Source organism: Alosa alosa, chromosome 19 (assembly GCF_017589495.1).
Source record: "Alosa alosa isolate M-15738 ecotype Scorff River chromosome 19, AALO_Geno_1.1, whole genome shotgun sequence".
Lineage (NCBI taxonomy): Eukaryota > Metazoa > Chordata > Actinopteri > Clupeiformes > Clupeidae > Alosa > Alosa alosa.
This window is the reverse complement of record NC_063207.1, coordinates 759,195-773,264: the sequence shown is the minus strand read 5'-3', so window position 1 is coordinate 773,264 and position 14,070 is coordinate 759,195. Positions and strand designations below refer to the sequence as shown.

Genomic DNA, 14,070 nt, shown 5'->3' with positions numbered 1-14,070 from the left:
AAACACACACAAACACACACACACAAAAACACAACACACACACCTTTCAAATAATGCGAAATAAACTGCCTGCCAGCCAGCAGATCCACGTCATGAGTATTATATCTACACCTAGGAACTTATTCCCCGTTACATATTGTTCTTAGAGTAGATTCTTTTAGAACTTATTCCGTTACATATTGTTCTTAGAGTAGATTCTTTTAGAACTTATTCCCCGTTACATATTGTTCTTAGTAGGGCTGGGCGATAAAACGATAGCGATATGTATCGCAATAGACATGTAATCGATATCAATAAAAAATACGTTCATAGAACATTCGATAATAAAAAGCAACGCACACCTCCCGCCTTAAGTTGTCCATAATTATTACACGGCTCTTCAGAGTGCTGCAGAACGTTCCATTCACATGAATGGGCCTTCCCAACGTTCGGGCCTATGTTAAATCTACATAAATCACCGGCAAAGCATTTAATCACCGCTGTCAATGGCAACGGGTTTTGTGCTTCTGATTAATGTCTTTCATATCACTACACAAGGACTGGAACTTCATTCAAACGTGAAAGCAGACGGTTGATCAGCTGTGTTCTAAAGAATGTTTGATTCAAGTTCAGCGTGTGTTGCGAACTATTTGTTTCTCAGCAAATGCCACGATGAACGGTAACAAATAGGCTAGGTTATGTAGGCTAAAGTCATATCGTGGGGAGTTTATTATTTCGTTTTTGGCAAGTAGCCATTATAATTGGCGGGATAATGTATAGAACGCCCGGTCATTACTGTGAAAATAAGTCCCTTCAGGGTGGAACAAGACTTCTTTCTTGCCGTCGGTCCGTTAAGCCCTGTCGGGACTTATTTTCCCAGTAATGACCGGCGTTCTATACATTATCCCTTACATAAATAGGTTAAATATATCTAGCATTGTAGCTAGTATTTGCAACTCTAGAGTAGGCGATAGAAGTAGGCGATAGAAGTAGGCGACCTCAACAACAGAAGAGTACAGGGAGGAGGGATTACTATGAGCCCACACACACACACACACTCACACACTCACTCACACTCACGCTCACACGCACACACACACGCGCGCACACACACAAACACAAACAGACACACACACACACACTCTCTACAACACACACACACACACACACACACACAAACACAAACAGACACACTCACACACACACACGCACGCACACACACACACACACAGCGCCGCGCCGCATGCTGGCTTCGCTGGCATACCACACACACACACAAACAGACACAAACAGACACACACACACACTCACACAACACAACACACACCCACACACCTGACGCCACATCGCGACGCGACCTTGCGCACACACACAAACACAAACAGACACACACACACTCTCTACAACACACACTCACACACACACACACACTGCCAAGCATCGCTGCACGCCGCGCATCGCGCCGACGCACACACACACACAAACACAAACACAAACAGACACACACACTCTCTACAACACACACACACACACACACACACACACACACACACACACACACTCTCACCTCCACGCTGACGCGTTCTCCGTGCTGGAGAGGGACGGGCGTGTCGTCGGAGGCGTCGGCGGGTGGGGGGAGGGGCCTGGGCGGGAAGCCTGCTCTGATTCGCTGGCGTCCAGGGGGGATGGAGAAGGCGGCGGCGATGGCGCGCTGTAGCTCCGCGTGATTGGTCCGCGGCTGCAGCGTCAGCGTTGCCTGGCGCCCGTCGCTCGTGGTCACGCGGATCTTCTTCTCGCCGCTGGCCGGAGGCGGGGCCTTGGTTGGGGTGGGCGGAGCAGACGATGAGGAAGAGGCGGAGTCAGCTTGTCCGTCAGTTTTGGGGGTGTGTGTGTGTGTGGGTCCGTCAGCTTTGGGTGTGTGTGTGTGTGTGTGTCGGGGTCAACTTTGGGGGTGTGTGTAATGCGTGTAATCCGTCATCTTTGGCGTGTGTGTGTAAGCTGCCCCTGAGGAAGTGGTCCCGGATGCTCTGCTGCACGCGTAGCTCCGCCTTGCTCATGGTAAGCTCCTCCCTGTGCAGCGTGCGACTCTTGTGGCCCGTCAGGATGATCTTGGAGGGCGGGGTGGTGTGTGTGTGTGTGTGTCCGCGTGTAATATTAATGACCAACCGTCTTGGCGTGCTTTCCCGCGCTGGCGGGCGGTACTGGTCAGGTCCACGGCGGGCCGTCTGCTGCAGGATGGACGTCACCACCTTCTGGACGAGCGGCTCGGAGCCGAACTCGCCGGGGAAGTGCTGGTCCACCAGGCGTGCCGCCACCTCGTAAGCGTTGGAGTTGAGCGCCGCGTCGCTCTCGTACTGCCACCAGTGGACCGTCTCCCTGACGACGCGTCCAGCCCAGTCCAGTGTCACGGGCAGCTCCTCCGGCAGGTTGTCGTACTCGCCGCCCGCCCAGTAGTGCTTGAAGCCGCCTTGCGCGCACCTGCCGGTCGCTGAAGGGTGGAGGTGCGGTCTCCGTCATGATTTTACCACGCCCGTGTGGCGAGCGGGCGCAGCGGCGGAGGTGGCAGGTGTGGCGACCCGGCGGCCGGAGAGCGTGTAATTCGGGCATCAGGGCGTCGGACGCCGCGTCGTACACGCACACCAGCGACATGAGGGGGAAGCTGTAGCTGCGCTCTGATTGGAGGGCTCCCGTGGAGTGGCGTGGCGTGCGGCAGCGTTAACTTCCGCGGGGCTCAATATCGCGCGGCACGCTGAGCTCGGACACGCCCCCGCAGGCCAGGCAGCGGTGCAGACGGCCCTCGGACAGCCATCGCCGTGCGGCCGGTCACCTCACCGGGCGGGGTTGGCGGCGTCGGCGTCAACGTAGTGATGCACGTCGGCCACCAGGGCGGCGCTCACGCCGTGCTCGCCCTCAAACACCGCGTCCATGGCAACCACCAGCCGCCGCAGGTAGCCGTCGCCCAGCGAGCGCTCGCCCCCGATCACACACCCGCCCTCTTCGTCCAGCGCCATGTAGCGGCCGATCAGCTCCTGCGGGACGCCCCAGGCCTTGGGCAGCAGCTGATTGGGCAGTCGCGGAGGCCCCGCCCCTCTCACGCCCACCAGCGGGATGTAGTGGTTATGGGCGGAGCTACTCCAGGCCAGGCAGATGGGCTTGTTGAGGTCGCCGTGGCGATCGCGGCAGTCGTCGGGCGGCACCAGGCCGGGCAGGAAGGTGGCGCTATAGTCGCCAGGCGAGCTCATGCCGCTCAGCGAGTCCAGCAGCAGGACCGGGCGCCGCAGCACGTTGGCCAGGCCGAACACGTGGACGTTCCGCGCAGGCGAGGGGCGCCCGCCCTCGGTGGCGAGTGCGCACCGCTGATGATGTCGTCCCACTCGGCCGCGTCGATGAAGTCGGCGAACAGCGCTCGGTAGCGGGGGAGGTTTGAGGCGAAGTGGCGGCGGAGGTTCTCCCGCAGGGCGTGCCAGAAGAGCTCTCGGCCCACGAGCGCCCGCGACACCGCGTGGACCAGGCAGTGTCCATCTCCATCCACGTGCACGGGAACGAGCCGCTCCTGGTCGCCGTTGGCGGCGCGCACCTGAGCCAGCGTGTCACGCAGGTAGAGTAGCGAGCCCGAGCGGTCCTGGCCGTAGCCCGCAGAGTCCAGGTGCTCGCGCTCGATCAGGAAGGCGCGGTCGGCCAGGAGGGCGCAGTCGAACATGTCGCCCTGGTTCATGTCGCTCAGCAGGCGCGCCTGCCCGCTCTGACGGTCCATCCCGTAGCGCGTGAGCGTAGGCGACAGCAGCTTGCAGTGGTAGTTGGACAGGCCCGCCACCTTCACGAGCTCGGGGCCCTTCTTGGGCGCGCCCGTGACGCCCAGCAGTGCGTGGCGCAGCAGGTTGTGCAGCACCACGTCGGGATCCGTCACCTCCTCCATGCGCAGCAAGCTCCGCTGCTCGTGCCGCTGGCCGCACTCGGTGCACTCGATGCTCGCGGCGGAGCTCTGCGCGGGGAAAAAGAGCCGCGCCTGGCATGCTGGGTCCGGGCACGAGCCCGACAGGATCCGCTTGTCTTTCTTCTTGCTGCCGGGCGGCGATGACGACATGGTTGCTTTCGAGTCGTGGTCTCGCGCTTACAAATACATTCTAGGTGACTCGCGTCTCTCCCCGCGGGGTAACTCTTGTTTGTGTCTCTCTTGCAGAAGAGGAACAACACGGAAGCGGTTTGTTTTTTCCTGACAGACGTAGCCGCTGCCTCTATCAGCACGTAACGGCGCGCAGAGACCCGTTTCGCATGGGCATTGTAGTCCACCGCAATGGCATGAAATCGCCCTGTGCTGCAACGCCGCCGTCCAAAAACTTCGACAGCTTTCCCGTTAAAGAGGTCTGAATTAATTAACACTGCTGACGAAACCGGAGTGTTTGTCCATTGGTGCACTTCTCTTTTGTGCTACTTATTGAAATTACTCAGCCAACAACCTCCAATGACGCGCAATATTCTTAGCTCTTGTCGCATTTCTTTACGTCACCACACCGGAAGAGTTAACGTGTTTTGAGATTCAACATTGCAACTGTCATGCGCAGTGTCAACAACAAGCAAGATTTCATGGATAATAATAAAATGCATCCAGACAAATCTTTACTAACTTAACAGCCAAATGTACATAGTGGAAGCGCGCAAGCTAAATGCCCCCCGGTTAGAATCTTTGCTTTACCGACAAGTGTGTTGGCCGCTGAGTTCGCTGGACGTCAAGAACCCCACGGATTGGGAAGTCAATTATCTTTAACGTGTATTTCTGAGCGCCTCCTCCACCATAACACGCGCCGATCAAGGTCCACGACCAAGGTCCAACATCGATACACTCGAGATACGTTTCGTGTGTAGTAGTCCAGCACATACACCAGCCTGTCGCTCGCTTCGTCTGGGTGCCTCCGAACACCGACCCGACTGAGGCCGAGCAGAACAGAGGACGGGCAGCACGCAGTGCTTCAGGCCACCGCTAGGTGGCACATGGCTAGATGTGGTCTATCAAACTGCATTTTCTTCTACTACAGTGCCCAAGTCCAGTGGGTGTTCTAGGACGAGAGAGTGTGTGTGTGTGTGTGTGTGTGTGTGTGTGTGTGTTTGGTGAATTTGGCATAAACAAAGTATCAACACAGAACCAGTGGAGGCCAGTAGGGCTGAGCAACATCGGCTACTGTATGTGTAATGTTCAAACTGTATGTTCAAAGACAATCAGGAAAAACAGAGAAATACTGCAAACTCAGCCACCAGCCCTGAGACCTGTCACGCTATCACGCAAATTCTTCTTTAGTCACTACTAGTCTGAGATTTAATGTTCACATTGACTCCCATTCAAGAAATCAAAACATACTTCAAACATGTGCTCAAACGCTGCTGACTTATGCCAGCAACAATAAATTGGCTTAAGGGCAGTTCCAGCGCTATGGATGTGACAGTTGGACTCATATTGGTAAACAAAATGCCTTAGAGTGGGGGCAACATTAGTATCAGTGAATTAATTTGCATAACTTTTAATGCAACCTCTGTCCTCTGAATACTGACAAATCTTAAAATTTCATATAATCATTTACATCCTAAGAATACAAGGCATTTTATCAGCGTTATGGATGTGACATGAAATGGACACACTTTTATGAGAAATTACAGGTTTTCTACAAACTGTGAATTTTTCGGGAAACTGCTGAAACCATGATATATGTAGCATGAAGGAGACTTGAATAAACACAAAAAGTGTGTGTCTGAAACTATGCGTCATTTTCGTAATGCATTATGTTGGAAAAACTGCCATAATGGATGTGACCGTTTCACGTTATGGATGTGACGTGTCTGAACCAGTCCTCCACAAACTACATAAAATCCCTTGGGGATCAATAAAGTATCTATCTATCTATCTATCTATCTATCTATAAAACACATACTTAAGTAGTGAATTTTGATATGAAACAACTAAAATAGTCATTATGAAAAACTAGCAATGAAATTATTGCTTCCTCAGTGCCCATTAAGAAGAATCAGGACAAGTAATTTAAAAAATAAAACAATACATATGTTTTTTTCTTTTACTGTGATCAATTTTGGTCAATGATTCCGGGTTACTGAAACACAGGGAACATGACATTTGTTGGCCACTCCTCCAGTGCGCTAGGCAAACTAACCTGAACAATTGCACCCAAGATGATAAAATGCTTATGGTATAGTCTCAAGAGCCCGCATCAACCTAGCCCATACCCACTCATTAGTGACACACACACACAGACAGGCAAGCACATACACACACACACACACATGCACAAACAAACACCCGCACACACATAAACACACACACACACAGGCACGCACACGCACATGTGCACGCACACACCCACACACCATTAGCACCCTAACACACACACACATACACACACACTCTTATACACAAAAGCAAACTCACACATGCGCACACTCATTTACATGCACATACGTTTCAGGAGTAAGAGATGGAGACAAATTGACAAGCGTGATTTATTTTTGCAGAGAGAATGTGCTGGACCGAGCAGCGATCATATTTTGTACCGCTATGAGGTACATCTAGTTTATTGCTGGTAGTTTATTGCTACAGAGGATCTGACACTTCAAATGCTGGCATATCATGTTGTAAACCTTTGTCAATGAGCGTCACATTTCAAATTAAACTGTGTTACGTAAACAGATGTGAATGGCAGGCTGAACACATCTGCAAAAGAAGGAGGTTGCTACGTTAACTCCAACTGCAAAGTCAGCCATCCTCACCAGCTAACACGATCATCCAGTTACTGTACAACAACAGTATGACAATTACGGGAAGATAATCGCTCAGATTTTCATTATTGGACCACTCGAAAATAGGCTATGTCAATCACTGGAGGTATTTTATTTAATTTTATGTTTTGTTGTGCTAATGCTGAGGCCTTTCTTTGGTTTTGATCAGCCTAGTAATCTCAGAACAGACAGAGGCATTATTATGCCACCAGAACAGACGTTTATCAGCTTTGAGGTAAAATAAAGTCTCCAGTCTTGTAAATTCACATTATGTAAAAACCATAAAGTCACATCCATAACGCACCATTAAAGGTTTTAAAAGTAAGAAAGGGGCACAATTAGTTAATCATATTTTAAATTGATATAAATCAGCTTTGCACAGACACTTTGGACATTGTTGCATCAACACTGTATGTGTAGCATAATCTTTTCCTATAAAACGTTATGGATGTGACATGGCCATGGAACTTGCTGACTTAAAAACAAAAGCCTTACAAATGTAAGGAGCTGTGCTCTTAAGGCAAGCTGAGCATACACATTGCTCTACCATTCCCTTGTCAATCTGGAATTTGTCAAATGATAACAATTTGTTGGAACCTTGGGTCCATTTATCCCCTTTTTAAGTATGTGTAATATTGCCATGTGAACACTGTTGCTTCTGTATGGTTGCACACCATACTTATGATGTCAAAATAGTGTAATTAGATCAGTTACAAACAATAAAATATAGACCTAAAGGAACATTTTAACAATAGTTCTATTTGTCCTTTTTCCATGGTAAGGATGACCTTTGCATGGAATTGCCCTTAAAGGTGCCATGTGTAAGAATTGAGGTAAATATATCCAAAAAATGAGCTACACGCATCAAAAGAATGAGAAGAAATAAGGGTGATGATGTCATTAAAAAAATGGCAAGGTATAGTGCTGCAGAGATATCAACCAGAATTAGCATGCTAAATTACTAGCCACAGCCCGACAGGTGTCATAATACCAGCTTCGGCCATGGGAGGCGGTATGCGGGCAACATAACCGCCAGCCAAACTGCAATAAATGTTTCTCGGTTGATACTCTAGGGTAGACCAACTCACTTTCTGGAGGTATACTGCCTCCATCTTTTATGGAATGTGGAGTATGGATTTTTTGGCGGATATTACACATGGCACCTTTAAACAATTTGGAGGAATCTTATGAAAACTGTCTGCCCCTAAGACTGTGCCCATTGCTCAAATTTATTGTGATTTATGCCAAATGTCAGGGTTATGACATTTAAAAAAACATAAAACATACCTTAATGATGATGATGACACCACAATTTATAAAGGAAAGAAGTTTAAAAAGAAAACACAATTAACCAGATGGCTTAGAAGAATAATTGGTAAGGAAGTGCAAGATTATTCGACGGCTGCTGCTTTTCTAATAAATATAATGGGCTACATTAAATATTTAATGGCCACCAGATGGCGGCATGGCACGGCACTGCACTTCAGGCCTTATTTGGATGTTAGCAAGTAGTGAAATGGCGCCATCTGGTGGCCGTGTACCATGATATTATCATTATTATAATAATAATAATAATAATAATAATAATACAATTATAGTAATAATAGTAAAAATACAAATATTTATTTATAACACTTTTCAAGCATTGAGCACAAAGTGCTTTACAGACAAACATGAAGAGCGTTTTCTATGCACAACAAAAGTGCAACAGAAGTGCTTCGCACACAAGACACAAACAAACAAATTACAAATATTTAAGATGCCGAAGGAGCAGCGCACTCAGCAGCATCCCCCTTGACACCACGACAGACAACAGCTGCGTAAGAGAGCAAACTCCATCCTGTCTGTTCTGCAAACTCCATCCTGTCTGTTCTCATCCTCATGCTCTGCTCAACAATCCTGGGCATTATGAAGGCTGGAATGGTAACAGGTCAACACTGCCTCCTGACCTGGGGCCTGTACTACGAAGGGAGCTTAACCTACCCAGATGTAACCCAGGGTTACTTTGTTAAACCGGTGTTGACAAAACCTGATTATCTTAAGTGGTGTTAATCGGTACTACGACGCTGATGTCGAAGTTGATTTGTTGAGCCGGGGTTAACCTAATTGGAGTTTGTGCGCATTCACATAAAAGGGGCGGGTTGCAGCGCAAGTCACCACTTTCAGTGATGACACGATCACCTTATTTTACGGATTAGGAATGCACAATTATTATGACAAGTTATGAGGAATTAAAACCCACTCTACGACAAAAATCAAATACGTCGGCAGTGAACAAAGCAAGGCAAGGAGGTTGGCAACTTATTGCAGATCGGGTAGCCTAAATGCCTAAAAGTAAAGTTTTATTTCCACATGTTCTTCAAATATGTGTTACAGAGGATTAATAGCTTGCGGAATGTCTGAAATGAGTTGAAATAATTAAATTGCTTATTTTGAGTACAGAGAAATGCCTACAGATGCAACACAATTCAGAAGTGGGCATATAGATTACAGTAATAGGATAATTGAATGTTTAATTAGCCCCCATTGACTGATTTAGTGTATGCCTAATCCTGTGAACATTTCAGATGCAACACCATTGCTAAACGCACATGGCAGCAGGTGAAAGTGAAACACAAACACATTATTCAGAATAGTAGGTTTATAGTTATAGCTTGCATTAATATTTCTTAATTATGAAAACATGTAGGCCTATGCTTATAGCCTTCACTTGGCCTCTGTTTTACAGCTAACAAGAAAAAGGTGTCTTTGACAGTGGTGGAATGTAACGAAGTACAAATACTCTTGATCTTATTACACAATAATGATCAAATTTATTACACAAATTATTATTTACATAAATGAAATTATTACACAAATGATCTTATTATGCTAATTATGCAAATTGCCCAAGGTGCAACTTTTAGCAACCAAGTTGAAATCCATCCACTAGGCCTATAGATGACATTTCTGCAATAAAGCTTTAGGGTACTCAACATTTCTGGGTTCAAGAAAATGCAACTAGACTAGAAGTCAGCGGCGTTAGTTTAGGCACATTATTTTGATGTGTTGAATCGGAGTCAATGGGAGCCGTAAATCTCAGAAAAGCGGTGACGAAAGAATATTTCTTGGGATACCGTGATAGCGGTCGTGAAAGCTGTGTAATCCGAGGGTGACATTGGAATAACGTCTTAACCCAGTTTGGAAGCATAGAGGTATTTTTTTTTAATGATGAACATTGTGGTGCCTGATTTGTCATGCAGTAGACAAGTTAGTTTTCTAACTTACCTATTAATGAGATTGTACTATGGTTTGTTGCATGTAGTTTTGGGTATTATGTTATATCAGAATCCTTATTAGCGTTCCATCCGGTGTCATCAGATGACGACTGCTAACCAGCTGAATTACCCAAATAGCCCTATGGACATGTGTCAGTCATTTGTGGTTAACGTTGCAACAAGCGATAACGTTTAATTCTCATGTTCACCTGAACAACTTTCATACCAAAGCTGGAGCGACAGTGGAAAACTGGCGATCTGAAGTAAAGTTAGCGTTAAAAGTAAACTTTATCAGACAACTGGCAATGCTGCGACCCTTCTCACCTATCGCAACTAGCTAGCGATAAGTTAACGGGTAATGTTAACGTAATGGCAAGACAGCCATGCCCGTTAATGTTAAGATCAACACGGCCCGTTGTTCTCTTGCTTTGTGGGTGAACGACAGTTTGACAGTAGCTTTACAATGTTATTATCAACGCACTGGCAGCTCTGTTTCCAACAGAACCATGATGGTGGTTCGCTGGTGGTACCCATGTTAGCTAGTTGTTAGCGTGTTAGCGCACTGTGGTTGCCCTAACAACAGCCCTGACGTGGCCATGGCGTCATCGCGCAGGAGAAAGCGAAATTCTGTCAAATAAGGCTACATTATACTGTCTGACCGATACATGTCAGAGATGCTCTCTCAATTGTTTTGGTGTCTATGCTGATTCTCTCTCTCTCTCTCTCTCTCTCTCTCAATTCAATTCAATTCAAATATGCTTTATAGGCACGACAAATGATATGATGCCAAAGTGTTCACAGGAATAATAATAATTACAAAAAAGTAAACAAACAAACATACAAACATTACAAACATTTACACTTCATCAATACACTGTGTGTGTGTGTGTGTGTGTGTGTGTGTGTGTGTGTGTGTAGGCTTGGGAATCGTTTCCAGGTATCGGTTAGGAATCGGTTCCAAACAGATTGGTATTTCAATATTAATAGATTTATTTATGGCATAGAAAGCCCTTCGTGCTTTTTCTTTCAACTCACTCACGGCCAAGCTGAAGTTTCCGTTAGAACTGATTTTCAATCCAAGGTAACTATAATTTGTGACATGTTCTATTTTTAGTTTATCAAATGTGAAGTGTTTTTCCTGTGTGTTTGTTTCCCTGACAATTTGTTCTCTTTTCGAATGTTAATACTTTATTTTTTTTGGTATTAATAGCCAGTGCTCAAGTCTGGCAGAATTTTTGCAGTACATCTAGGTTCTGCTGCAGGCCCTCTGCTGTTGGAGATAGCAAAACCAGATCATCTGCAAATAAAATAAATTTGATTTTGGAATCATGAAGGGTGAGGCCAGGTGCTTTTGATTTTTCTAGTTGCTTTGCCAATTCATTGATATAGATGTTGAAGAGAGTTGGTGAGAGTGGACAGCCTTGCCTCACTCCCCGCCCTTGAGTGAAGTAGCTGGTTTGCTTATTTGTGCATTTATTGTTCGAATACATTGTTTTTATTATGCTGTATGTTTTGCCTCCAATACCACTGTCAATTAGTTTCGAGAGTAGACCTTCATGCCAAATTGAATCGAAAGCTTTTTCAAAGTCTACAAAGCAGGCAAATACTTTTGATTTGTTTTGGTTCATATGTTTGTCAATTAGGGTTTGTATTGTGAAGATATGATCTGATATTTAATTTGGTAGGAATCCAATTTGGCTTTTGCTTAGGATAAGGAAGTTCATGATTCTTTTGTTCATGATGCTGCAGAAAACCTTCCCCAGATTACTGCTTACACAGATGCCTCGGTAATTATTTGGGTCTAGTTTGTCTCCACTCTTAAATATGGGCGTTATGAGTCCTTTATTCCAAACGTCAGGGAAATAACCAACACTAAGAATAAAATTGAAGAGTTTTAATATCGCCATTTTGAGTCTGTGATCAACATGTTTTAGCATTTAATTTAGAATTCCATCTGGTCCACTCGCTTTTTTTGGTTTTAGGGTGTGCAGTCTGTCTAGCAGTTCCTTTTCAGTGATAGGGTAATCTAGTTGGTTTTGGTATTTAGAAATTGTGTCTTCCATTTTGGTCAGTTTTTCGACTATTTGGATTTGTTCATGGGTCATATCTGTTTTGTTATACAGATTTTCAAAATAATCTTTCCATGTATTGCCATTTTGTATGGCTGGTTCTTTATGGGGCTTTTTGTTTAGCGAGTTCCAGTTGTCCCAGAAGGTATTCATATATAGTCATTCTTCAATTGTTTGTAGTTGTTTGTAGTTTTGAATATGATGTTCTTTTTTCTTTCTAAGTGTTTTTTTGTATTGTTTGAGTTCCTCATAGTATTGAATGCGTAAATCGTTGTTGTTTGGCTGTCTATGTTTTTGGTTTGATAATTGTCTTAGTTTTTTCCTCATCATTTTGCAGTCCAAGTCAAACCATTTCTCATCACTTTGTTTGGCATTTCTTCTTTTTTGAGGGGGACGTAGGGCTGATAGCTCTGCCAGGTAGTCAAATATATGGTTTATATTTTCTACTTCTATATTGTGGGGGTAACTAATAAGAGGGAAAGTCTCAATAGTTGGGGAAGCTTTAGGGTGATGGAGAGCTGTTTTCTTTGCTGTTCTTAGTCCATCTGTAACTCTCTCTCGTGCGGAACAGCTTGCTGGGCTGTTTGTGTATGTTAGAGTTTTCTCTTATTTTAAGGTATGCAGTAACTTGACTGTGAATGCTCTGAAAGTGGATGAGTCTAAGTCTGTTATCATGTAGTCAACTGTTGAGCAACCAAGAGGTGAACTGTATCTTCCGAGAGTCCCCTCTCACCCTACCATTGACAAGATACAGGCCCAGGCTTTGGCAGAGCTCTAAAAGTAGTTTCCAATTTTTGTTTATTTGTGTGTCAGAGATGTTCCATGAGAAGTGAACAACATTTTGTGGGAAGCTCTGCCCAAATATATATGTGTTGCCATGATCGGCTGTATAGTCAGGAAGGGATCCTGTCCTTGCATTCAGATCTCCACAGATCAATACACTTCCCTGGGCCTGGAAGTGGTTGATTTGGTGGTTCATGGTGTCAAATATCTCTTTGTTGTATAATATAGTATAGTATATATACTCTTTTGATCCCGTGAGGGAAATTTGGTCTCTGCATTTATCCCAATCCGTGAATTAGTGAAACAGACACAGCACACAGTGTACACACAGTGAGGAGAAGCACACACTAATCCCGGTGCAGTGAGCTGCCTGCATCAACAGCGGCGCTCGGGGAGCAGTGAGGGGTTAGGTGCCTTGCTCAAGGGCACTTCAGCTGTGCCTACTGGTCGGGGTTCGAACCGGCAACCCTCCGGTTACAGGTCCGAAGTGCTAACCAGTAGGCCACAGCTGCCCCAATAGTATGGAGATTCAGAGGGTGGTATATACACAGCACAAACAAATATATCTTTACTTGTTTGGGTGAGTTGTTTGTTGATTTTAAACCAAACGTGTGAGTCCTCTTTTTTTATTAGTGAGATGTATTTATCTATTTCTAATTTATGCCATATCACCCCCTGAATCTCTCCCTCGTGTTATTCCCCTCTCTCTCTCTCTCTCTCTCTCTCTCTCTCTTTCTTTCTTTCTTTCTTTCTTTCTTTCTTTCTTTCTTTCTTTGTCCATCTCTCTCTCTGTGTGGCAGATGGAGGAAGAACTAGAGAAGTTTCTGATGGAGCAAAAGGAGAGGGTGGCCAAGGACAAAGCCAGTCTGTTGCTGCAGGAACCTCCCTATATGGAGATCAGGGTGTGTGTGTACATTTGTGCGTGCATATCTGTGTATATGTGTGTAGTATGTGGTAGTAAATTTGTGTGGTATGCAATATGCTACATTTGTGTGTGTGTGTCTAGTAAATTTATATGGTATGCAGTGTTTCCCACAGAGTTGGATTCAATCTGTGGCGGTAGCTGACTTGGACAACTTGTGCTCATACAGAAGAGGGGCCGCACCGCAGCGGGTTCGTTACGAGAGAGAGGGGGGCAAGAGAGTGGGGGGGAGGGGGCAAGAGTGGGGGGGGGGCAAGAGAGTGGGGGGGGGAGGGCAAGA

At 45.9% G+C, this 14,070-nt stretch overlaps 2 protein-coding genes across 6 annotated transcripts in view; one reads left to right on the top strand and one right to left on the bottom strand.

Moving 5' to 3' along the window:
* Positions 1 to 2,807: 2,807 nt before the first annotated feature.
* Positions 2,808 to 4,926, bottom strand: vcpip1 (valosin containing protein (p97)/p47 complex interacting protein 1). The gene is given in 2 exon segments (XM_048228212.1): positions 2,808 to 3,311; positions 3,314 to 4,926. Coding segments are annotated over 2 exon segments (1,254 nt in total). The 5' UTR covers positions 4,064 to 4,926.
* A 4,950-nt stretch (positions 4,927 to 9,876) lies between these two features.
* cspp1b (centrosome and spindle pole associated protein 1b) overlaps positions 9,877 to 14,070 on the top strand; it is a 75,299-nt gene continuing 71,105 nt past the window's right edge. For all 5 annotated transcript variants that reach the window (XM_048227415.1, XM_048227414.1, XM_048227413.1 and 2 more), the window contains exons 1-2: positions 9,877 to 9,953; positions 13,669 to 13,770. In XM_048227415.1, coding sequence (XP_048083372.1) covers positions 13,669 to 13,770 — 102 coding nt within the window. In that variant the 5' untranslated portion in view covers positions 9,877 to 9,953. The remainder of the gene's footprint in view (positions 9,954 to 13,668; positions 13,771 to 14,070) is intronic.